The following is a 24,546-nucleotide window of genomic DNA, read 5'->3' as shown; positions in this document are numbered from 1 at the left end:
GAAACGTGCTCCGAATGCCCATTTGATTAGTTGTCTGGGGGCTTTGGTTCGCTCCAAGCACTTGTATCCGTAAAATCAGAGGTTATTTGCACGGATGACATTTTTATTTTTTGTCATTTTCAAATCGTGTTTTTCTTGTAACACATTTATTGAGACAGTCTTGAGTTACGGTGTTTGGCTCTAGATTGAAACTTCCCAAGGTAGCTTAAAAGTTAGTGTTTGGGGGATTTTTTAAGCTTCTTTCTATTATTCTCCATAGATATCTATATCTATTAAAAATGAAGAAGCATCCAGTGTATCTAGAAAGCCTCATGCTGCTAGCTATAACTTCTGAAGCCTTGGCTTACACGGAGTAGTTTATTTTTGGTTGTTAAACCGGTGAAGCATTAAAAATGGGCTGGTGTCTGATTAAATGTAAATGACACCTCCTCCTCTTCATATTATGTGTCAGAGTTGATCATATGTTTTATTAATACAGTGGCTACCGAAAGGAGGCTGACCATAATTTTGATGAGTTACTTTATATTCTAAACACATTTCCCGTTCACATTCAGAAAGGACTTCTTGCCGGGCAAAATTTGGCCATGGCATGGTAAAGAAAATGATGATGGTGAAGAAGAACTATTTTAGCAAAGCAACATTTTTTTTTTACATGTAGATAGACAATCTTTTAAACAAAGAACTTTGCCTTTCAAATGACTCCGATTCACAGCACAGGGGACTTTCAGTTTTTGTTCAGAGTTGTTACAGTTTGAAATCCGACATCATGTCAAACATTTCTGAAATCATCAAATGATCCTACCTTGAATTTTTAATAATCCTCATGAGTTCTATTTTTGTGGCTAAGGATAATTAACAAAAAGCAGCTGGTGAACTGATTTTTTTTTTAATTTATTACTACTGCGAAGAACTACATTTTATTTTCAGTTTACTGGTATCTCTGGCAGAAAAGTAAGTTGCTGTTTAGAGTTGCTGAGTTTCTCAGAGTGACTTTGGTCAAATGTAAAATTCAGTCATGGCTTTATTATTGGAATGATTGTTTTAACTGTTCTAGCTGAAGGGAAAGAGTGTTTGAGCTACTCAGAATCTGCTCCATCCTTTCATATTTTCTGTATGCGATCATACTACTCAAACAATGACACTGCAGCCTGTACAGAAGAATAGGTGGCTGGATTGTGAGTGGCCAAAACTGATTCAGCTCCCATGATTTCAATAAATCTGCTTAATATTGCATCATCTGAGGAGACCCACTATTGTCCACTGTTATTTCAGAATATGCACAATTGCATATGATTATACTTTGTCATGAAAAATCCACACCTTAATCTGGGGTGCAGGTGGCATAGATGGAGCAAAGGAGGTAACTGCTGGGGCACAGACTCCCCGCTGCCTACAAAAGCCACTCGTTGCTCTCTTTTCAAATTGGTTTTCTTTTCTAACTTTTTCAGGCACAAATGAACCACATATACTAAGCATTTATAGAAATGGATAAATTAGTCTTCAAAAAAATCACCCAACTGTTTGTCAGAGCATCTGCATAGCATTTTGGCCAGTTTCCTTCTTGCATTGGTTTTTATTGCACTTTTATTATAATAGAATTCAGCGTGATGTTTGAAATTAATTTGACTGTTTTTCAAAGAATAACAGATAGGTCCTCCCAGCACAGGGGAGGGGATGTAGCCCAGTGCCTTCTAAGGATAAATATCATACGTGGGATTTTTGCTGTCGAATGGCACCGTGTCACCGATTGGTATTTGTTTTGCAGTATTAAGGAATGGAATAAGGACAGTTATCATTTTTTTAATGCATTGACATTTTTCATTTACCCAAATCTGTAAGCTTTGCTCTGAGATAGAATGGAATGAGCCTTATATGTGTTTTTTTTTTTTCCCCCCTACTTTCCAGAAAACCATATTCTGGAAGATGTGAATAAGTGTGTGATTGCTCTCCAAGAGGGGGATGTCGATACGCTGGACAGAACTGCTGGTGCCATCCGGGGCCGCGCAGCCAGAGTTATTCACATCATTAATGCAGAGATGGAAAACTATGAAACGGGAGTTTATACGGAGAAGGTACTGGAAGCTACCAAACTGCTCTCTGAAACTGGTAAGCGCATTTGAAATACTGTTCAATACAAGTCACTTACAACTTGCAGTTAGTTTTTTGAAATTGGTAACTTAGGGGGAGATCCATGCTTGAGAATGAGATATAAACAAACAAATTAATGGCTTAATGGCAAATTAATGAATTAATTAATGAATAAAGTGCTTCTTTATTCTCTGCTTAATGCTACTGTAGAAGTCATATTAACAAGAGCTGTATAGGAAAAGAAATTCAATAACCCATGGAGGATAGTTTACTTCATCAGAGGTTCAGTGTATTTAAGTAAAAAATACATAATCTTTTCTTCAAGTTCCTTCTGAGTTTGTTCATTATGAATTATACCTGTCTCTAGAAAATCATTACAAATCCTTTTTCAGCGACTGGATGGGCAAATTGTCAACATCTGCTCTTCTAAGATATTCCTGCGGAAAAATAAATATTACTCTTTGGTCTGTGCAGGTGAATGTGCTTGTTGGTGACTAAGATTGTGTTTCTAAACTAAACAAAACAAATTTTCATTGAAAACACATTTGAGTGACTGAAAATAAATTGCCTGGCTGAAAAAAATGCAGAAGTCTGCTAGATTAAATGGACAGATAGATTAGGTAAAACCACTGATGTTTTAATCTGTTTTTGCCTTCACAGACCAAGGGTTGGATTCATCTGAATAAATATAAGTGATTACATCTCAGCTGGTGTTTTTAGACCTCCTTTATACTCTGTTTTATCTGTTGCTATGTGTGGCTGAGTTGTTCAGTGCAGTCAGTGCTGTCAAGGGCTCTCTCATCTTAAAGTAGGTGCCTACGTTTGGTCAGATGGGTCATGCTTTAAATTTCATTGACTTTATGGGCTAGATCTCCGCCCATTGTACAAGTGACTGGCTGTGAAGTAGACACGCACAACGTAGACCTCCAAAAATTGCTGAGCTGATCCTACCCTACCTGACTGCGCTTGCTCATGTAGGCTTTATAAGCATCAAGATTATTTTAGAGGTAAAAAGTGAGAATGAGCCCGTTTGCACATACATAACAAATGTAACATTAGGTCAAAACCACCAGACAGCTCCCTACGAAGCAGAAAAGCAAAACGTGTCTTAGAACTGGTAGCATCTGTGCTAGCTTCTAGTATAGAAATCAGCAAAATGAGCTAAAAACATGTTGCAGTGATTTCATATTGGTTGTCGTGTGATTACTGCCCCCAACATAAAGTCTGTTGGTCCTAATAGGGACCCCAAGCCCTCTTTGCACAAATAAATCCCAAGGACCAAAATCAGGAATTTCTTCTTTTTCTGCCCTTTCATTATGATGTATTGGAAATTATAGCTGAAATGTAGGTTCTTACTATCATGTTTTTGACCAGAACGTCATGCCTTGAGCACACACGACAGTTGTAAATTCACACTGGGGACTCAACACTTGTCAAAATTAACTTTCACAGCTGCTCTGCTGTGAGGTTTTGGCCCTCGATACCTTGGATGTAGTGGAATAAGGGTTGTTGGTTTGGTGGTTTTTTTGTTTTTGTTTTTCTGAAAATATGGTGATTCTATTTGAGCGTGAGGTGGTTTTTAGTGAGAGAGAAGCAGAAGTGGATCAGGAAATGGTAGTCATTAGTCCCCCTATTTTTTTGTATAATCAATGAGAGATCAGTGGAACGCATGCTCTATCTTAGCTGCAAAAGTGCCTGAACTGCTAGTATGAATTCACAGAAAGAAAATAATCCTGTATGATATCGTAAAATGCTTTCTTGTGCACTCCTGTTAAACTCTCCTTTAACAAAAAAGGAGAGATTTTGAAGAATTCTTCCCATCAGTAAGATTTCTTTACTAAACAAAAAAAATAGATATTTTCAGACTTTTTGTTAGGCTAAAATTTCTGACCTAATATTACATAAAATTTTTGCTATTAATTTTTCAAAGGACTAGTGGACAGTGATAAACCACAGTAAACTGAACCAACAGTAGGCACATTAAATCCATACATTCCGTATTTAATGCACTCCTTAATACAATTTGAATTAAAAATAAGTACTAGAAGCTCTGGACTAAGTGAATCTTGACAACATTGACTTGTTAATGCTGGGATGCAGTGCTTAAAACTGCGTCCCTCTTCCTCGGTGTCAAGGTTATTATATTTTGTTCTTTTAAAAATAGAAGTAAACTTACGAGTATAAAACCAAAAAGGAAAAAAAAAAAGCCAAAAATGCATGTTTTAAATGATGAGAACTGTCCTTGTGAAGTTCAGAAGACAGCACAGGCCCAAAGTCCCTAAAGTCAATGAAGCTGAGATGATTTATGCCAGCCATGAATGTGGCTCGTAATATTACAGCACATTTCTATCTGCAGCTTTTTAGGCCATTTACAAAGGCGTTGATTATGAATTCTCTGTGATTGATGATTAAAAAAAGGTGTGTTTTTTTCTAGGGCCACAGCATGAGCAAAGAGGTGAGAATGATGTTTAGACCACCCTACTCCATATATATATATAATATTTTATATATATATATTTATTTATATATATATATCTTTATATATATATATTCATTTTATTATTCACTGTGCCACAGACTAGCAGTGTGGTTAAGACTAGCAGTGTGTTTAATCTCTTCCTATGGAAAAAAAGATGGTAGTAAGATCTCCCAAAGACCCCCAGAGGCTTTTCCGTGAATGTTTCCAGAGCACCTTGAGATCTTGAGCAGGTTTTATGGAGCAGTAAAGAATGGCGGTGGTGATTTGTTTAGGGACGCGTTCCACCCACAGGCGCGCAGGTCGAAACCTCAGGATTTCAGTAGCTCTCGGGGAGAAGCGTAATGATAAACACCTTATCTTTTCCTTGTTTCTCTTCATTGCTAATTTAACCTTTATTCATTTTTAAATGAAGTGCTTTTGAAAGCTGGGGAAAATTTAGTTAAATAACAATGGAGGGGAAATAAGCACAGCACATTTCTCTTGTTAGTATAATTTATTCTTCTAACTGGCAGCTCAGGAGAGGGAAGCCACTGCTAACACGTAAGCCTGTGTGTCCTGGGATTTCATAGTGTGGGGCGAGCACTGGGTTTGATCCACAGGTCGTACAGAAATAGAGATACGCTCTTGGGGAAAGAGAAACACTTTCCTAATCGTTGTTTTATTTATTTATTTATTTATTTCAAGAGAAAGTTCATGTTTAATGAAAGCAATTGTTAGTTTTGAAAAGCTGCAACCGTGCAAATCTTACTTTAATAACGGATTTCACCTTCAAGTTTTATTTGTTGTTTTAATTTAGAGCCTACACTTCTCTTGGAATATATGTTTTTTTTCCCCTACATTTCAGTGCTTTTTTTTGGTTGCGCTTGGCTGACCCACTGCCTTTATAGCCAAGTATGTCCTGGAGGCTAGCTTATTATCTCCGAAAGTATTAGTTAGCGGCGTACTGGTTAATGTCGTTTTAAAGTTGAGTTATTTTATTTTCCCGTAAAAACAAACTAAAAACCTGACTCTTGCTGACATTCATATAAAACCAAGATGAAAACTATGAAACCACAGAGTCTATGAGGCTTGCTGCAAAGAACGGCAAAATTCATAGAGATTTCAGTGGACGTTAATTGGGTGCTGCAAGAGTAAAACAGAGCTTCAGGGTTTCAGGTTTTTTGTTGTTTTGTCCTGCAGACGATTCTGTGATGATATGCAGACTTGTGTAGTCTTTGTATTACGCACTCTTCCCTGCATAGTTAAATAAATACAGCAAGGAGAAAGCAACCGGGGTATTAAGAGTAATTTGAATAACTTAGCTATCCATCAGTGATTTGGCACTAAGGGGAGGCTGGGCAGGACCAGCGAGGCCTTGTGTGTCCTCAGGGCCTTGCTGGTACCTGGCTGCAGGAGACATACACGTATTAACCTAGTTCTCTAATACATATTAGAGCCTCGCTGAGGATCTGCACTGTATGTCACATCTCACCAGATCGCAGAAAATACATGAGAGAGAGAGAGGAACACACAGGTGTCCTGACTGTAGGAAAACCTTTGAGTTTTCACCTTGTTCGATCCCACAGAATCAAAGTACAACACCTACAGGCTTAGAAAATGGAGCTCCATTACTTCTGCTGATCATAAATATGTCATTAATATCAACAGCTATGGGGGCAGTTATCTTTTGGTGGGTGATAGTTGTCCATGTCTTTTTATGTTGCGGTAACACCAGCATTTCTTTTGGACGTAGCACTTTATTGTTGTCTACCATTTGTAGCAAACTATGAAATTAAGAATCACAGAATCACAGAATGGTTGAGGTTGGAAGGGACCTCTGGAGATCATCTAGTCCAACCCCCCTGCTCAAGCAGGGTCACCTAGAGCACGTTGCACAGGATCACGTCCAGTCAGGTTTTGAATATCTCCAAGGATGGAGACTCCACAACCTCTCTGGGCAACCTGCTCCAGTGCTCTGTCACCCTCACAATAAAGAAGTTTTTCCTCGTGTTCAGACCAAACTACCTGTGTTTCGGTTTGTGCCCATCCTATTGCTGGGCACCACTGAAAAGTTTGCTTTACACCCTCCCTTCAGATACTTGTACACGTTGATAAGATCTCCTCTCAGCCTTCTCTTCTGCAGGCTAAACAGGCCCAGCTCTCTCAGCCTTTCCTCATAAGAGAGATGCTCCAGTCCCCTCATCATCTTAGTAGCCCTTCGCTGGACTTGCTCCAGTAGTGCCACATCCCTCTTGTACTGGGGAGCCCAGAACTGGACACAGTACTCCAGATGCGGCCTCACCAGGGCTGAGTAGAGCGGGAAGGTGACCCAGAAGGGACCTGGAAAGGTTCTTTCCCTGGACCCAGAAAGCAAAAGGCATGGGTTTCCAAAGAAGGAAAAAGAATTGTCTGCAGAAAGCAATCAAGTAGCAGGGAAGAAGGTTGAATATTATTTTTAAAGAGTTCTGAGATGCAGGCAGGGAAGAAAGGCTGTGACATTCTTAAAAGGTCAGAGGGTTGAATTTAAATTGGGAAAACTGGAGTAGACTTTGCAGGGCTGTAGTGAAAGAGAGTGAAATGGGAAGTGAAGGAGAAAAAGCAAAACTCATGGAACTGGCCGGGAAGGGCACTGAAAACTTTCAGAATTTTTTTTTCTTTCAGTTTGCATTTTGTGATTTCTGGGAACCACTCGGGAACAACCACTAGCGTAGTATTTAGGATTCTCACTCCTCTGAAGGGTGTTTGAAATTTGAAATCATCTGCTCTCTGATTCAGACCATAAATTTCAGTTTCAGCCTTTAGCATGCCTTAGAAATATCCTAATGACTTGTTAGCTAACTGTTACCAAGTAGGTAAGTGTAGGTCGCTCTCCTGTCTTCTGTTCCGCTCAAATTTTTTATTCTTTGTCAGAATGGACTGAGGTTCAAAATCAGCACCAGCGGCAATTCAGCAACGTGTCTGTGAGAGGTATATCAATGTGAGTAGGGTGATTTTTAAAGATGTTTATCACTAGGAAAAAACAGCTCAAAGATGTTATTAAAGCTAATATTAATATGGGGTAAAGATAGATTTTTCAGTAGTAATATGAAAGGAGACAATGTAGAAGGACACAAGATGAATTTAAGCAAAAAAAAAAAAAAGGATATTACATTTGAGGGAGAGCTAAAAATTCAAAAATGGAGACTATTTAAAAATGAATGATGTTAAATTCATGTTTTATGTGGGTTCCAGGTAGTTATAGTCCAACTTACAGATAGCATCATCCTCAGAACAGGGAAGCATTTATTCGTGAGTTTTGAAGAGATTATGGCCTTTATTCTGCAAAGCACTTCAACATTTTCTTTAAGGTTTTGCTAAACTGAAACCCAAAGATAAAGATATCACCAACAAAAACATTTATAATGCGTATTGAAAACAGATATTTTACAAAAGGATCAGAGAATGCCTAACATTACATTCATATTTGAAGGAAGTGCTTGGTCTGATCCAAAGAATTTTTAACCAGAGGCCACTTTCAATACCCAGAGGAATACAGTGAGAAGCCATATAAAAAAATTATAAAGCAATTAAATGAGACACATAAGAGATGATTAAATCACCATGGTGTCTGAAAGTTTAAATAATATTTCTTTTTCTCTCCAGTTTTAAAGAGTTTTAAAATAGAATGTAATTCTAAAGGAGAATATAATGTAATGATTTAGATTTTCAAAGGCTTTTGATAAAGTCCTTCGCACACAGCTGTTTGGGAAATGGGTAACCATGGAGTGAATGTTAAGGCCTTTGATGGATTAAGAACTGGTTACAGGACAGGAGCAAAGAATAAATGACCATTTCTCAGCATGCAAAAAGGTAAATCCTGAGATGCTTCAGGGGTCAGCACTGTGGTTGGTATTGGGTAATGTATTAACTAACAGGGGAATAGACAAAAGCAAAATTTTCCAAAAGGAAGTTTTTGTTTAATTTGGCTGGCTAGAGTAACGGAGTTTCCTTATCAGCAAGACAACAACGGAAGATAATTTCGTTTAATTTATCCAGGTAAGAGGAACAATTTAAACTGCATATATCTCCATTGGCAGGCTCTACGCTAATTCAACCTCTCAGAAAAAAATATGAGGTATCATTATGGACAACTGGGCGCAGGTACCTTTTCCGTGCACAACAGCAAGCAAAGGAGTGCCGAAGATGGTAGCTGGTACATTAAGGTGGATAGTCACTGAATGCCCCAAAGAGATCTTTCAGCTTAGATCACAACTAAAAGATCTTCCAGAAGTGGAAGAAGATCAAGATAAGGATGACAAAATGATTAAAAACATGTGAGGGTTTGGAGGCAAATTATATCCAGGAGAGTTTAAAAAGACTAGGACTGCTTAGTTTGGAAAGACACTTAAGATAAGGAAGGGTAGATTAGTATAAGAGAAGTGCCTATTTTCATAAATCTTTATTATTTAGTTACTGTTCAAATCTTTTCTCAAAAGCATATCTCCCTCTTAAGAGATATTTTGCAAAACAGACAAATAAGAACATGATTGTTGAGGTAAAAAAAAAAAAATTGTCCCACATCCAGAAAGTATAGGCGGAAAAATGTGACAAAGGCTGACTCGCTCCAGCAGAATGTTTTGCGAATATAAGTGTGAATTGTACAATAATCTTTTAAAATAAAAACACTGGCTTTCCTTGCATCCCCTTGCCTACACACACCTACATGCAGATATACACAAACTTATAACCAAAGCCAGAAACGGCGTATTGTTCGGTCTTGCGTTATATAAGCCAACAGCACTCAACTGTTTTCTTGAGAGATTTTTTTGAAGAGCTGCAGCTAGCTTTTATTTAAAGTATTAACCTGAAGGGAGTTCCATTTAGTTGTAATAATATTGCTGGGGTACTCACTCGATGTATTTTTTATTGGCACGATTAGGCAGGAGAACGAGTGAGACATCTGAAATTGGTGAGACGCATATGTCCCTGCAGCCTTCGTTTGTAATCCTTACTTGTATGCTTTATGCAATACCCTTGCGTTACACGATTGCCTACTATATTCTCCATGAGGCACCTCCCTGCAGACACCACTTGCCTGGTTTTCCCTAGACACGTTCTCTTTCTGTGAATCACAGACCTGGGCAGAGTTTGAAGATTTATTTCTTCTTTTATACATGTCCATATCTCGCAATATGTGGTAGCATAACTCCAACCAAACCACCGTTATCTATCCAGACATCCCACTAAGTCCTGTAGAGCATGAGTAACTCACTCGTGCTGCGCATGAGGAGCAAGTCCAACATTTCCCGACAGCATTATATTACGGTGTCTACCCAGCGTGGTTGTGTATACCTGCAGGCAGAGCCTTCTGTGAGGTGTCAGACAGACTTACCAAACGCATATGGACCATAGGGTTAGCACTTCTGCCATCATTCAAGGCACCCTGAGAACATTTGTTTTATTCTGCACGGCTAACTGGTGATGCAGAGTGGTGGCAGTGAGGGCTGATGCTTCCTGAAAGTCTTGTGTTTACTGCAAAATGCTATATAGTATGCATATTAATCTTTTTTACGTCTGTCCTTTAATCGTTTCATCAGGGGAAGGATGAATCAGTGAATAGCAAGAAGAGAAAAGATGGTCTTATGCTTGGTCAGTGATGTTCCATCCTTTTCTCTGCCATAACATTTAAATCAGCATGCTGCCTACTTTCCCCTAATTTTGCTACTCCTCTTTCCTGAGTGACCAATTTGAGACACATGGGGTTTGGCGTCTAGAGCTGATGAGGACTCATACTTGTACTAGCTACAACAGAAGGGACCGCTTCTCAGAGCACATGATGATAAACTCTGAAAAGCCAATTCGGTGATGTAAAGCACGGACATAATTAATTTTGGCACTACTTCCTTCATGACAACAAAAATAGTATTGGTTTCTGTATGTGAAGGCATGATATGTCTCTGCACAACACATTTTACAAAGATACATGGATAGAAGGATATTTGAGCCCTAACAACAAAACATTTAAATCAAATCTGTCTATCTGAAAACCAGTTGGTCAAATACTGTCATCTGCAGTGCACTAGTACCCTATTTTAGTATAGCAGTAAAAAGCTTTTTCTTTTTAATTAGCAATATAATAATCATGATTGAAAATCTTATAAATTACAATATTATGTGAGGCTAGGGTTTAATAAACCTTTTATGAAATACTTAGAGTCTGCTGATAAGGAATTTACAGTTCTTATAGAACCAGACTTTGACAAACACTTCAAGCTAAATAAAGTGTCATGTTCAATTCCTTATTCATCGCTCAAACTAAATTGAGAAACTGTGCATTCTTCTAGAGAGTAGGTCAGACACCCCATAGAAATTATTTTTGAAATACCTGTTTGAAATACTTAAATATCCAGGTAGACTGTGTTCCTTCCTCAGGTAAGTAAATTAATGTATGAAAAAATAAGAGGAAGAAGAAGTTGCATCTTGACTTTTACATTTTTTAAGTGATTGTTTTGTGACTTTCCTGTAATAAAACCCCTTAAATCTGGGTAATGGCTGCGGGATTTTCCCCACAGCATAATTAACAGAGCATATTTTTTTTTAATGTAGTAGGTCATTCGTGGATTGTGCTTTGTTAATCTCCCCTGATGACTCTTTGTTTATAAGTTTGTATAAGTCTTTGTTTATATGTGAATAATTCCATCTCTTTATGTTACATACACAATTGTGATGCTTAGTAGAAGCAAGTTTTCTTGGTGTGAGATTTCTGGGGACTCTTCCTTCAACTTCTAGCAGTGTAGTGGTCCAAACCATCAGTCTGCCATGTGATTCTTGCATAACTTTTTCCAAATCATTTAGACTAGATTTTTACAGCCACTTAAGGGTTATTTCTACGTGGTGATTGGCATCTAGAGTTAAGTGTCTTGTCTCTATGAACATGGCTTAGGGAAAATGAGGTGGTTCAGAAGGACACTACAAATTCTTAAATGAGTGAGAGCAACCTAGAGCTAGCCAGAGATGTTGAATATAAGAGGCGTCTGAGAACGCTCATTTCCCTGGAGCCCAAGTATCTGATTTGTCTGAGTCAAGGCTTCAGGGAACAACCTCTGGGCTCTGAGAAGGATGATTCCTCTTGATTCAAAATCCTGGCTACTGGAAAGAGCAGGTTCTTGTCTTTTTAAAGTACAGCTCTAAGAAGTAGCTCATCTGATGCCATTCAAAAATAGTCTGCTGGCTAGAAACATTGCCCGAAGGTGAGACTCATGGGTTCCATTCCAGTGGGACTTGGACGGAGGGTAGTCCATTAGACAATTAACCACATCTGTTTTAAGAATGCAGTTTAAGTTAAGTTGAATCAACTTCTGACGTTCCTCTTCCCGTTGAATATAGTGGGAGCACAGCTCTAGCTTAGACTAGATGTCCATTTTGGACAAGCAAGGTTAGGTAAGACAAATTCCTTTTTTATATCAAATCCTGGAATGTTTTTGCCTCTAAATCAAGAAATAGTTAATTTAGGTGCCAAAATCACCTCCTCTGTAAAGCTTTAAAATCTTTATTTGTCAGAATGACAAGCAGCCAATGAGTTAGAAGTATTGCTATTACCTTGGGACCTGACTCTGTCAACATTTATGCCGGTGCCTAATTTAATGCATGTAGTTAGATCAAGAGATGTTAATGGAACACATTCTTCAATCTAAATATATGCATAACTTTTTTCAAGACCACAGCGCAAACTAATAAACCAATGGTTGTTTTTTCTCCAAAAGTACTGATTTATTTCTGAATCCGAAATTGGTAGCTGATCTTTCTCTTCATAATAAATGAGCCAGCCTCTATCTTAATGCATTTATGAGCTTCAACTCCAGATACAGATTTTGTGTCTTTGCTTGAATTTGGCTTGTAGCTCTTTTACTGGCAGCATAGGAAAATCCCTCTCTGTACAGTAAATGACAGACAAGAAAGACTGAAGGTTTTGTGGTTGCAACTGAGATATGTATTCCCCGTACAGCACTGTCATGGAGCTCCCCAAGTGTGGCTCAATAACCTTAACTGGAGAATAACAGAGTTCTTAATTTCCAAAAATGTTACTGTGTTAAATGACAACACTCTTAGAGAAACAATAAGAAATAGGACCTTATTAGTCTAAGATGTTTTTTCATGCTTGTCTAATCAAAAACAAGCACTGAAGTAAAAATACAATTGGCAAGCAAGTGATTCATAACAGAGTTTAATAGCTATTTCCATTTTGAAAAGGCAGATAATGCTCACCTATAATAATGTAAATTAAGGACTAAACTGTAGCCAGGTCTGCAAGATTGAAATTGTTGAAAGAAGCTTTTCCCACCCAGTGGGGCAGCCACCGTGGTAATACATGTGGGCTTCACACATTGCCATGGAGGAACCATAGTTACCAGGACTAATGTACTGTAGCTCTCCATCTCCTCCTCATGCCCTGATGCTTAGGGATCTACTCCTGCTGCTTCTTGAACGAATGGATGGAGTCATTACTGTTGGCCTCTTTTTGGTGGCAAAGTGAGAAGAATGATCTGTGGGGCCCCAACCTGGATTGCTGTTGGGGTGATGCTTCATTGTTTGAGCCAAAGGATTTAAACTTTTAGATGGGAGGCAAGAAAAAGAGCCTCACGAACAACCTGTAAATGCTTTGCCTGTGATTTACCATGCAGAAAGGGACAAAATCCAATACAGAGAGAATGTGGAAACATGTGGACGATCCTGTCGTCCTGTGAAGACATTTGAGCTCTGCTTTGACCTCTCCTATTTGCTCCTCATACAGCTCTATTTCAAGTCCAAGTGCAGTCATGAGTCAAAAAGCATTGTATTAGTAAAACAGTATTTGAGTTTAAAACTTCTCTCAAGAACTAAATGTTTATTTCTGGTCAGGAGTGTTTCTTACTGGAGCACATTATTCAGGATGTGGTGCTGAACGAGGACAGTACAACTTTCTATTAAAAATTTTAATGCCTATCTCCATGATACCAGGGGAGTCCTGATTTAGCAAATAAATAATCTGTTAAAATATTTCAATATATCTATATCTATATCTTTCTATATCTTGTCTGAAGATCTCTGTGCCTAAGGCTATAATCTGAGAGGGTCTGCTTATGACCAGACTGGTGTAACAGAAGCAGCATGTTACCTCTACCTTTTTTGTCTTTGTGCTTTCATTTTCAGTCATCGGAGACTATACATCAAGCAACAAAGTTTGGAAGAAAATAATTATGGCCCAAATAAAAAGTTTAGTTGTTAAATATGAATTACAATATGTAGTGCAAGCAGAGAAATGAATTACAATGATCATTAAAATAAGCATCTTCTTTTTTGGGGGAAAAGTTATGGGCAGTGGAATCTATTAGGCTATGAACTGATTTCCTTCAGGAATTGCTTGAAATTCCTTCATTTGAGTCATTTAAACCTGAGGCAGAGATAGCTTTCAGAAAAAGAATATAGAAGCAATCTGTATTGTTTGAACTAGATTATATCATAGAAACATAGAATTATGTCTGGATACAACCTCAAAAGACTTTTTTTCAACAATTTTCAGCTCTTTCCTATACACACTCTACAAAAATCTCAAAGTGAGGTATTTAAAAGTCAACAGAGTACTCCAAATGAGGCCTTGCTAGCACAGACTGCAACTTCACCGTATCTCTTCTCAAGCCTCCTTTTTGTATATTGTAATAATTCCGGATTGACATTTGCCATTTTTTACAACAGCATCACATTGTTAGACACATTGCAGGAATCCACTTGACATATCTTCCTGGTTTGACACTGCTCTGCTGGTAATTATTCTTTGAGATGCTTCTTCTCGTGAGTTCTACATCCACCTTACAGTAATTTAATTCACATTTCCCTTGTTTGTCTCTAAGAATGCCATGTGCGTCCACGTCAAAAGTCTTCCCAAAGTCAAGCTGTATCACATCCCCTGCTTCCCCCCACCCACTAGCTGCCTCTCCTGCCAAGCAAAATATTGTAATGGTTTGCGGTGACCTGTTCAAGACAAATTCAAGTTGTCTGTCTAATATCTGTTCGATATTTGCAGGATAATTAAATGTTAATTGTTTTACATTGTGTTTCATTTTCTTTCTGGGTACTGAAATTAGGCTGAATATCCTATGATCCTTCCTTCCTTCTCCGCATTTAAAAAACAGACACATGCTGCTGCTGCTTCTTTTTCTAGATCCCTGGAACCTTCACTGTTATTCTTGAGTTCTCAAAGATGGTTCAGAAATTGCTTTGATTATTTTCTTAATCACTGCAGGGTAAATTTTACTATGCTCTGCTAACTTGAAGATATATTTAATAGATAAATTTATGTATGTTTATGTAAATGTTCCCCAAACAGAGCTTTCCTGATTCAGGTCTGTTGCAGTTCATATTAATTATGTGAAATATCTGATCACATCTGCTATGTAGGAAATCCGAGACAGAAATATAAGAACCCCTAAATATTCTTTGTCTGCCTCCTTCCCTACTGCCATTTTTGCATCCTTAGCTTTCTTTGTTTTGTCCCTTTGTCCCTAGATAATTAAGTTTTATTCTTAATGTTTACTTGTTTTCATTTTTGTTAATGATTGCTCTTCGATTTTCAGGTAAAAGACCTCCTTATGCAACCATATTGGTCTCCTACTACTCTTCCTAGGGCTCCATTAGTCAAAATAACTTGATGTGTGCATTCACTGACACTGTTTCCAGAATTTCCATCTCTCTTAAACTCCTTTTCTCTTTAAAATCTTCCCTAAGTTACCTTCCCCCAATATGTGCTAAGACCTTATTGCACTTATTGAACAATATGTGTATCAGAGATACAACTCTGTTCTTTCATGAATGCATGAACGCGGCTATATAAAGGCAGAATAAAAAAAGTTTGAATAGATTTAATCCCTTAAAAGGGTTCCTCTTCAGGAAGCAGGATCCAGTGAATAATACCTACACGTCTGAAACAGAAAGACTGAGTTCATAATTCCTGTCAGGTCTTCTTCAGAAAGTAAACTGTTCTTGAATCACATTTTTTGTGGTTTTCTTTTAAATCAGGTATTATTTTAAAATGAGATGCATAAAACCTATTGTTTACATTATGAATACAGTATATTTAAGGGCATTCGTTCAAGAAGGAAAAGTGGTTTTCTGCTGCAATCAAAGCTTACTTCTTAGGGAAGAATCTCACTGCTGTTGTTGAAAATGACACTGGAAATTTCCCTTTGTATTCATCGCTCAGGATCAGGCTGCCAAAAAGTATATTAAAGAAGGGTGTAGGGAGAAGATGATAAACAAAGATAACTCTTTAGTTATCTTCCAATATATAGTGTTCTTCCAATTATAGTGCCAAATATAGCAAATAGCCCTGATTTGGATAGCTAGATGTTAGAAGAAGACAAGTAAAAATTATGTGAATATAAGGAGAAGCTGGCTAACTATAAAACTTAAGCATGACCCAAGTTCTTTGAAATTTGTAAAAATTAATCCCAGTTGATTTTGGATCCACGTTTCTAATGAAACATTGATTCTACTTGTCCTGTAGTATATGAGATCCCCACCCTGCAATATTGATCTAAAAATATTTAAGTATAGAAGGAGCTAAGTATAGGAGTACAGGTGCATTACTTATTGGGACCTGATGTTCATGTTCTTGTTTTTAGGATTTGGGTTGAGGTTCTTAGAGGTCTGATTCTGGGAACATTTATTTTTCTGCATGATGCCAGTGATTATACTTTCAAAGGAATCGTTTATAAAAATCTGAAGAAAAATCTCCTAACATACTGTGTTTACTTCAAGGAGTGCCTTAAAACTATTTAAAGAAGTAAATAATTGCTTTAATTGTGCATCCATAAAGCATATACCACAGTTGATAACACCTGGAACCATTAGCTTATATCCGTGGCTATCTTTTGTGATAGATACATGATGATAATGAAAACCAGAATGTTCTTTTATATGCCTTTACAAAAATCATTTACTAGATTGCATTCTAAAAGTGCTTTGTCCTTTACAAAATGATTGTTATTCAACCTGAGCTAGACTACAGTTAGCAAATCTGAATTAACGGGCGATATGGCTGAATTTTGCTTTGGTCATTTGGTATAAATAAAGGTACGTACAGTACTCATTTGTAAAGGTGTTAGATGTACTTCGCTCATATCTCAGATAACTTGCAGTCCTTTAAAGGTTAATAAATCACACTTCTTAAAGGAAGTTTTACATTCTCTATCACGCAGTTGGAGGAGGGAAGATGAAGACAACTGTTTCGAGCCTTCCTGTGTCTCGAAATTATGACAGGACTATGTCCCATGCCTGTTGGAAAGTATTTATGGCCAAGGGGAAGGGAAAAATGTTCACGAAGGGAGGCGTCTAATCCCGCTGCCTTGCATTTTGTTCAATCTAGTCATGCCGCGTTTTGCGGAGCAAGTGGAGGTTGCCATCGAAGCCTTGAGCGCGAACGTCCCGCAGCCATTTGAAGAGAACGAATTCATAGATGCCTCCCGCTTGGTTTACGACGGAGTTCGCGACATCAGGAAAGCTGTTCTGATGATAAGGGTACGTAAGGCAAAGGCACCAGGGAAATAAAAGCTGGGACTTTGCGGGAAGCATCACCCGGGATGAGAGGAATATGAAAGCTGCTTGGAATCAGTGTTGCTTCATAATAAGCAAGAAAAGCTTGACGTGGAACCAAATGTAAAGCAAAAGTATGCGTAGCAGAAAAGATTTTGCAAGTAAAGAGAGTATTAGAGTATTTTATCACTTGTAAGTGAAGCTGAAACTTAAAATATTTTAAGAAGCATTAACAGAGGCTCCATAAACAGCTATGTCCACCTGAATCGTCGTCTGTCACACCTGATTTTTCCGTTCCAAGGCCTCCCAGCTCAGAGACTGGCGCTGTGTTAGCTTAGGTAGTCTGGCATCCCCTAGAAAATAAATCCAGGGGATGCACCAAAGTTGTTTTGTTAATTATCTAGGAGAAGATTTGATCCCAGCTGCCCCTAGATGTTAGCTTCATTCCGGTAGAGCTGTTTCCGCAGTAATAGCATTATTTTGTTAAGATCTTGAATACTTGCGTGGAATGTTATTTTTTATTTTTTCCTAATGTATGTATGCTGCCTGAGATATGAGGTAAGTCTGGTTAGAATCTAAATGAATAAATAAATTATCTTGCTGCTTCGCTGAGCCTCTGAAGGGACGGTTTTGAATGTTTGCTGGGGTAAAGAATGTGTCATTTCAGCATTGAATAACCAGTTGATTCAATTTGTTCAGGCATATTTTTAAAGCTAAACAACATAATATATGTGTGAGTAGATATGTGTCTTGCTTTTCAGTATAGTCCACTGTCAAAGATTTGGGAAAAAAAAAAACAAAAAAACCCACAAAAACTGGTTTGGACATCCCTTCAGGAAGTGAAACTCTTATCCGAAACCGAAATCCCCTTGAAATTGCCCTAGCGAAAGCCACCTACAAATATAGCTATGGTGAAAATCACAGAGGGGAAACTGCCCCTTGTTAAGCAACTAACAGTGTTAAAACAACAGCTCATCCCTTAGAGCAAAGAGATAACGTACACGTGTGGTTGTGAGTATGGTACGGCACTGACAAAAGACTTCAGGCCGTTGGAGCACTCCAAAAGAGCTTCGTTTTAGTCATTTGTCACTATGGATTAGCATTTACCCAGCAAGCTTTTGAGACACTTAATTTTATATCTGCTGAACATAAATTCCATTCCGGTGTCCACTGCTAATCCCGGGTATCCTGAATTATAGGCATGGTTCATGACGGGAGCGAACTCTTCCTTTTTTCTGGCTATGCGATATTGGGGTAGATGCAATATTGGGTAGATGCAATATTGGGGTAAATGCAGCTCTTCCAGATTGGACAGGAAAGGAAAGATCTGCTTTGTAAAGGATGTTCATTTTTCCTTCGGCTATCCAGTTCCAACAGCAGTTTCCAAACTTTTCTTAGGGCAAGAGCCCCTTCTGAGCTTTAGATCAATATGTGAATGCTGGCATACGAATGCCTCCTGCACATGCAGAGAATGTGACTAAGAAAGGAGTAGACTTTCCTCCTGCTTAAATGAAGTACAGTTTAGTCTTTTGTAGTCACAAAAGTCTCTTATAGCCACAGTCATGAGCTGTATGTTGGCCTTTCTGGTCTGTGACCTGCTATAGACCCGTTTTTTACTGTCCCCTACGCAGAGCTCTGGCTTCCAGCACCCCCTTGGACGTCAGAGCTGTTCCGGAGAAGTTGCCGTGAGACTCTCCATACCGGATGAGATTTTTTGCTACGTAAAAAGCACCATTTTAAATTCTGGAGGCACATTCCCCTTATTTCATTACTGTCTAACTGCTAAGGTTAACCACTGGCTTGGAAAGCTGATCAGCGTGTAGGCTTCGCAGACTTCTCAGAGCCGTCCTGGGTTATTTGTGCAATTGTATCACCGCCACTTGCAGCATCTCACGCGATATGAGCTAATGAATTCTGCTTAGCCAGATTAGAAAGATGTATTTTTGCACTCAGACAATTAACTCATGCGTGGAGCTAAATTTAGCGTTCCTTGCCCAGGCAAAGTACCAAAGCACGTGAATGGACTACGGTCGTTAGCCTCGTGAGTTAATTGGGGAAATTCACATATATCAATTTACCTAGATTGGGGTTTGCTGAATCAGAACCTTGTTTTATACACCGTCAGAAAATAATACGAGTTTCGGTTTGACACACTCCTTTTAGCCTACCCATCCAGACATCTCTAAGGCAACAGAGCCCGACTTTTGTAAAAGCCTCTGGGTAATAGTAGTTTAACAGCGGTTCAAGAAGTGTAGGGGAGAATCGTCTATGAATAACTGCTCTCCTAATCATCTACCCATCAATCTTGTGTTGAGATTGCCAGAAAAATTATTGGTTGAGGAAGGAGGATTTTCTTGTCTTGTCTTGTCTTGTCTTTCTGCCTCCTGGCTATCCAGCAGGCATGTTCCAAACAAACAGGCATACAACAGTGAGATACAGGCAGAAGAAATCATCTTGCACGGAAATGGAATGTAAAATTACAGGGTGAGGGTTAAGCTACAAACGACGGGCTTTAGAATATTTTTATCTAGTAGTTCATTACTTCTCACACACACCGTTTTCTCAGGCTGTAAAAGTTCTCGCGGAAGTATAAAAGAAGCTTGCAAACTTTTCAGCGCAGCTGACACAAACGATTATTGTGAGGCAGTAATTGTCCGTGTGCACGCCACAACGGATTGAATTTGCCTGAGATGCTTCTCTCGTTCCATGCGGAAATAAACCCACGTTTTAAATTAATTTTCGTTGGTATTATTACTTTTAGCAAGCTGAAGGAAGGGGGGGGGGGAAAATCTCTGTTCTTTTCTCTTGGAAAGGGGAAATTTTAATGTCCCTTTGGAAGAGAAAGGAGGATCATTTTTGCATTGGGGATTATTAATGTAATCTATACAGAAGAGAAAAAAAAGCTCTTTCACAACTTAAGAAGTGGTATAAATTTAGGAGTATAATTACAGAACCTAAAAATAAGATAGAAAATAATAACTCAGTGCCATCATCTTTTACATTACTGCGTGGGGATCAAATTACACTTTGTTTTTTTTCCACAGCCACTTATAAAATTTCTTCAGTTATTAGACTGAAACCTGCTCTACAGTTAGGAAGAATCAGGGTTGCACCTTTTCTCATTCGTACGCAGCCGCGAGGCCAGTCTTTTCTTTGCGGGCATGCCCTTCGCTGCCGACAAACTTGCCGCTAGTTGCATCTATGTTAGCCTTAGCACCGCATTTCTTGGGATCAGGAATGCCTTTTTGAAGGAAATCCCCAGTTGTTCCCACTTGGCGTGTCTTGGTTCCCATTATGGAGTCATCTTAGAGCATATGAATGTGGTTCTTGCGGATGATACTGCAAGACGTGCTCCAGGAGCGTGTTTAAGGCGCTCCAGTCGCTAAGGGACATTCAGGCCATCCAGACTAGAGCTAGCCTGAAGTTGAAGTAAAAGCCTCTGCAGTGAGGGTAGTATAAATTTGGAGTCCTCAGCGCCGGCTGTTTTGATGTATGAATCCTCTCCTGCTCTTCCAAACTGCCGGTTAATGTAGCCGTGATCCCCTCGGGAATAAATCGCCGCGTGAAACTCAAGGTGCTGCTCCATCCTGGATCCCTTGGAAAACGAGGCTCGGTGCAGAATCCAATCATTTTTTTAAATAGCCTGTCTCCTAAGTGTACTAAAGCAGAGTCTGTTATCTACATTGACTGCCTGTTGCTTTTCAGGTTGCATTTAGAGTGTTAGTTTTTACTATAAATCATTAAATAGCTGGAGACCTGCTGTGTGAGAGGCTCTCTGCCTTTGCCAGGCAGAGCGTGTTTGCAGCACCTGAGTCACTCAGGCTGCAACTGCCTTTGTACAGAAACAACAGCCCAGAATAGCCCAGAGTTGAATATAAAAGCATATTACAAAGCCTTTCTTCTCCTTAGCTTTTAGAAGTAGGGAGTATTTTACCGGTGAAGAATCGGGGTATATTTCTTCAGTCTTTCTTTTTTCTTCTTGGGAGGTTGGATTGACTTGGTGTTTGCAGTGCTGAATTTATTATAATTGCATCTCATGATTTTTAAGTGCATAGAGCACCATGGCCTAGTGGGTCTTTTATCTTCATCAAGTATATTTGAATCAGTGAAATATAAAACAAAAAGCATTTACAAATCTGCACATATATGCCATTTTACATCTTATGCATGCATAATTCCCATTTTTATACTGGAGTTACAAAAGATAGAAGAAAATTATATTGATGGAAGATATTTGGTTTACAGTGAATTCTTCAGCCTACCAGCCAGAGATATAACAAATCCAATGACTGGAAGCTGAAACTCACCAAATTCATATTAGAAATAAAGCATGCATCTTAAAAGTGAAAGCATATAATTTATTATTTGGATATGGATTTGTTATATGGATATGGATTATATGAATGATTTGTCTGCAGTTGTGAAAGATCCTCCTTCACTGGGAGAATTCAGTAGAACTGGATGAAGGAGGTCAAAAGTACGCTCTACTTGTAGTAGAGATGCTGTATTTGAAAGAAAATTAGTACTGGGAAGTCCTGTGGCCTGTGCTGTGCAGCAGATCAGACTAAAAGTTATGAAAATGGGCCATGTTTTCTATGAAAATCAATGAGTTTTGAAAATCTACTAGTTTGGGAAATGACTTTCACTCTTCCTTCCACTGATGGTTATTGGAGTTTTGTTTGGAAGCTGTCTTTCATCTCAAATCCATGTTTCCTCAGCCCCGGCAACCATAGGTTCAAGCCTCTGCAAGACTGAATCAGTTCTTCTGTCTTACAGCTCAGATAAATTAAGTTCCAGGCTTTGTTGTCTTGGAAACTAGGTTTTAAATACCAAGGTCCTATTAGCTGTGCACAAACATTAGAGTTCTTATGATACATTTTGTAAGGCCCTGCTAAAGAGTGAAAATGCTTTAAGTCAAGGTACTGCTATATGAATATATATTTTTTTCCTTTGTCTTTTAAAAAATTGGAGAGCTGCATCTCTGAGAGATCAGATCGAACAAAGCAATAGAGCAACAGGGGAAAACCTGTGTACTTTTGGAAACGTGCACCATGCTTGAAATGGCAGCCTCAAGATAACAGTTCACTGCTGTTCTTCATCTTAATGAAAAATGTAGCTGCTACCAGAAGAAAAGGAGGGTGTTAAATTCTCCACACTAAAAGTGAATCGAAAACTTAGTTTTGGATTAGATCTCACTTGTACATGGGGAAAATATTAAGATTTTTTGTATCTGTAGGATATTAATGATAGTTTTGTTAACCTATCCTTTTGGTTTGCACCACCTTTTCTCCAAGTTCAACACCTAAAACAAATAAGTTTCCATCTTTTAAAGACCACTGATTGTGAATGTCAGGCAGGCAGTAACAGCAGAATATTGTTTCTGAACCTTTCTTTAAGAATAAATCTCTCAAACACAGAAGTCTGAGAATGTTTTGACTCTTGTGCAGGCATTCTCATGTGCTCACAGTTTACACTGCTGGGACCTAAAGCTTTCGAGGTCACCCCTGGCTGATCTCTCCAGGTTAGGCTGTCACTCTGCTGCAGCTCTGACCATGAAAAGCAGGACATGGGCTGCGTGCTCAGTAGTCTTATGTATACAAGCGCGGAGCAGAAGAAACTAAAAGAGTATATTGGGGAAAGGGCGCTGGTTTTATAATGACCATCCGTTTGGTTGAATGGGGCTTTGGAGCTTGGGGAAGAGCCAGGTGGGCAGGTGAAGAGCTGGGTCCTATGGCTGGAAGTACTTCTCTGTTTTGGCACAGAGTTATGTGCTTCTGTTAGCAGCTGATTTGCTTCTGGCAGATTTTAAAGTTACATATTGCCTTCAGGCAGCTGAAACCAGAGAATAAAGTGATTAAAGAAATTTGGACAGAAAAACCGTTGGACATTATAATGATGGGTACCAATCAGTCATCGTTTCCCGTGGCAGGAGAGAGAAGACAAATTCATTTTCTCGCCTAAGCATCATCTCCTGTCTAACTTGTTACACGCACTCTTTGTACATGCGTCTCTGCAGAAACTCTGCCCGAGTTTCATTACCGTTCTGTCATACTTGGTTATTTCCTCCTTCAGCGCTCAACATCAAAACACAGATTTAAATCTTACTCCTTAAGCCAAATGAAGATGGCTCTGTTTTTTGCTCCGCATCATGTGCGCTTCACCGTGTAGCTAGCGCCACAGCTGATTTGCCGCTACAAACGGGGATGTGCACTTCGTGGTGGAAACCAGGCTGTAATATAAATATCCTCAAAAGGCTTCTCTGCGTTATGTTAGAGGGTTTGGACCAGTTCCTAGTGACGGAGCATCCTCAAGACAGAACTGTAATGACAACTGGCAATGATTAGCACCTCTGCGAGCAAACTTGACAGCGCCTCCAAGCAAGGGATGCCAGCATGGATGATTTCTTCCGTAATGGTAGCCCCTCTGGGTTAACACTGAGGCATACGGCTACGCAGCAAGCCGAGGATTTCTCTGCCGTTGCTGTGATCTCCTGTCTCTGTTCCTATTTTTACATACGGCACTTTCAGAAGTTAATCGTGGCCAGACTCTATTGTCCTAGATGCTATTCAAGCACAAAAGAGGAATATAATCTTCCTTTCCAAAGTCTGTATTTCTATTTTTGCATGTTCTATATATAATATAGTACTAAATATTGATTTAAAATACGCTCTCTTTGTCTCTCCATATATACATAAGGTTTTCTGCTTCTGTTCAGTGCTAGTAGGTGAAAATGCTAACAAAACAGATCCGGCAGTTATCTTTTTGCTCCCTCCTGCCAACCTTTTAAACCACCTGAGGACAGCACATATGTAACTGGGTTTGAACACTTCTGCCCAGAGACCCTCACACCCTTCCTAGCACCTGCAATGGGCATAAAGTGGCTTCAGTTCAGTTGAGGCAAATTCCAAAGATCTGGATCTGAAAAGAACTGTGTTTTCCTAACTAGCAAGAAAAGCAGATCATAAATAAAGTCTACATTTGTTTCGAAAGCAGTTGACAACATCATTTGCATTTTCTGTCAAGGTGAAATCTTTTATTCACTTCGATATCGGCTCTTTTTCTTCCCGAATGTGAGTTACCTTTTCCCAGGTATTTACTTGCTCCCTTGAAGATTATGTGGAGATTCCAGTAATATAATAGGATTAGTGCCCATTTATAAATGAAATAACATTATTTTGAAATACTGTATTCCGGTTGTTAATGTTTCCAAGGATATTTGTTCCGGGAACTGTACTCAGCATGCTAACAGAGTTAAGAAAAGTTGCAGCAAGGTAATGATAAATGACATTTGTAAAGGAAACCAGAGTTGAAACGACTTAATTTTTAAGACAATTCAATTTCAGTTCTTGACTGCTTGGGCAGACAAGTTAATTTAAAAGGAAAGAGAAACAGCGTTTCCTGGGAAGGTAGTCGATGAAATAAGAGCTTACTGTACGTTGGACTTTGGCCGTATC

At 38.8% G+C, this 24,546-nt stretch overlaps 1 protein-coding gene across 2 annotated transcripts in view; it reads left to right on the top strand.

Annotated features, from left to right (window-relative positions):
* The window catches only part of CTNNA2 (catenin alpha 2), a 418,052-nt gene that overhangs the window by 354,890 nt on the left and 38,616 nt on the right, over positions 1–24,546 (top strand). For both annotated transcript variants that reach the window (XM_067297215.1, XM_067297214.1), the window contains exons 11-12: positions 1,906–2,106; positions 16,926–17,077. In XM_067297215.1, coding sequence (XP_067153316.1) covers positions 1,906–2,106; positions 16,926–17,077 — 353 coding nt within the window. The remainder of the gene's footprint in view (positions 1–1,905; positions 2,107–16,925; positions 17,078–24,546) is intronic.

Source organism: Apteryx mantelli, chromosome 5 (assembly GCF_036417845.1).
Source record: "Apteryx mantelli isolate bAptMan1 chromosome 5, bAptMan1.hap1, whole genome shotgun sequence".
In the NCBI taxonomy this organism is placed as follows: Eukaryota; Metazoa; Chordata; class Aves; order Apterygiformes; family Apterygidae; genus Apteryx; species Apteryx mantelli.
This window is presented reverse-complemented; position numbering and strand designations above follow the sequence as displayed.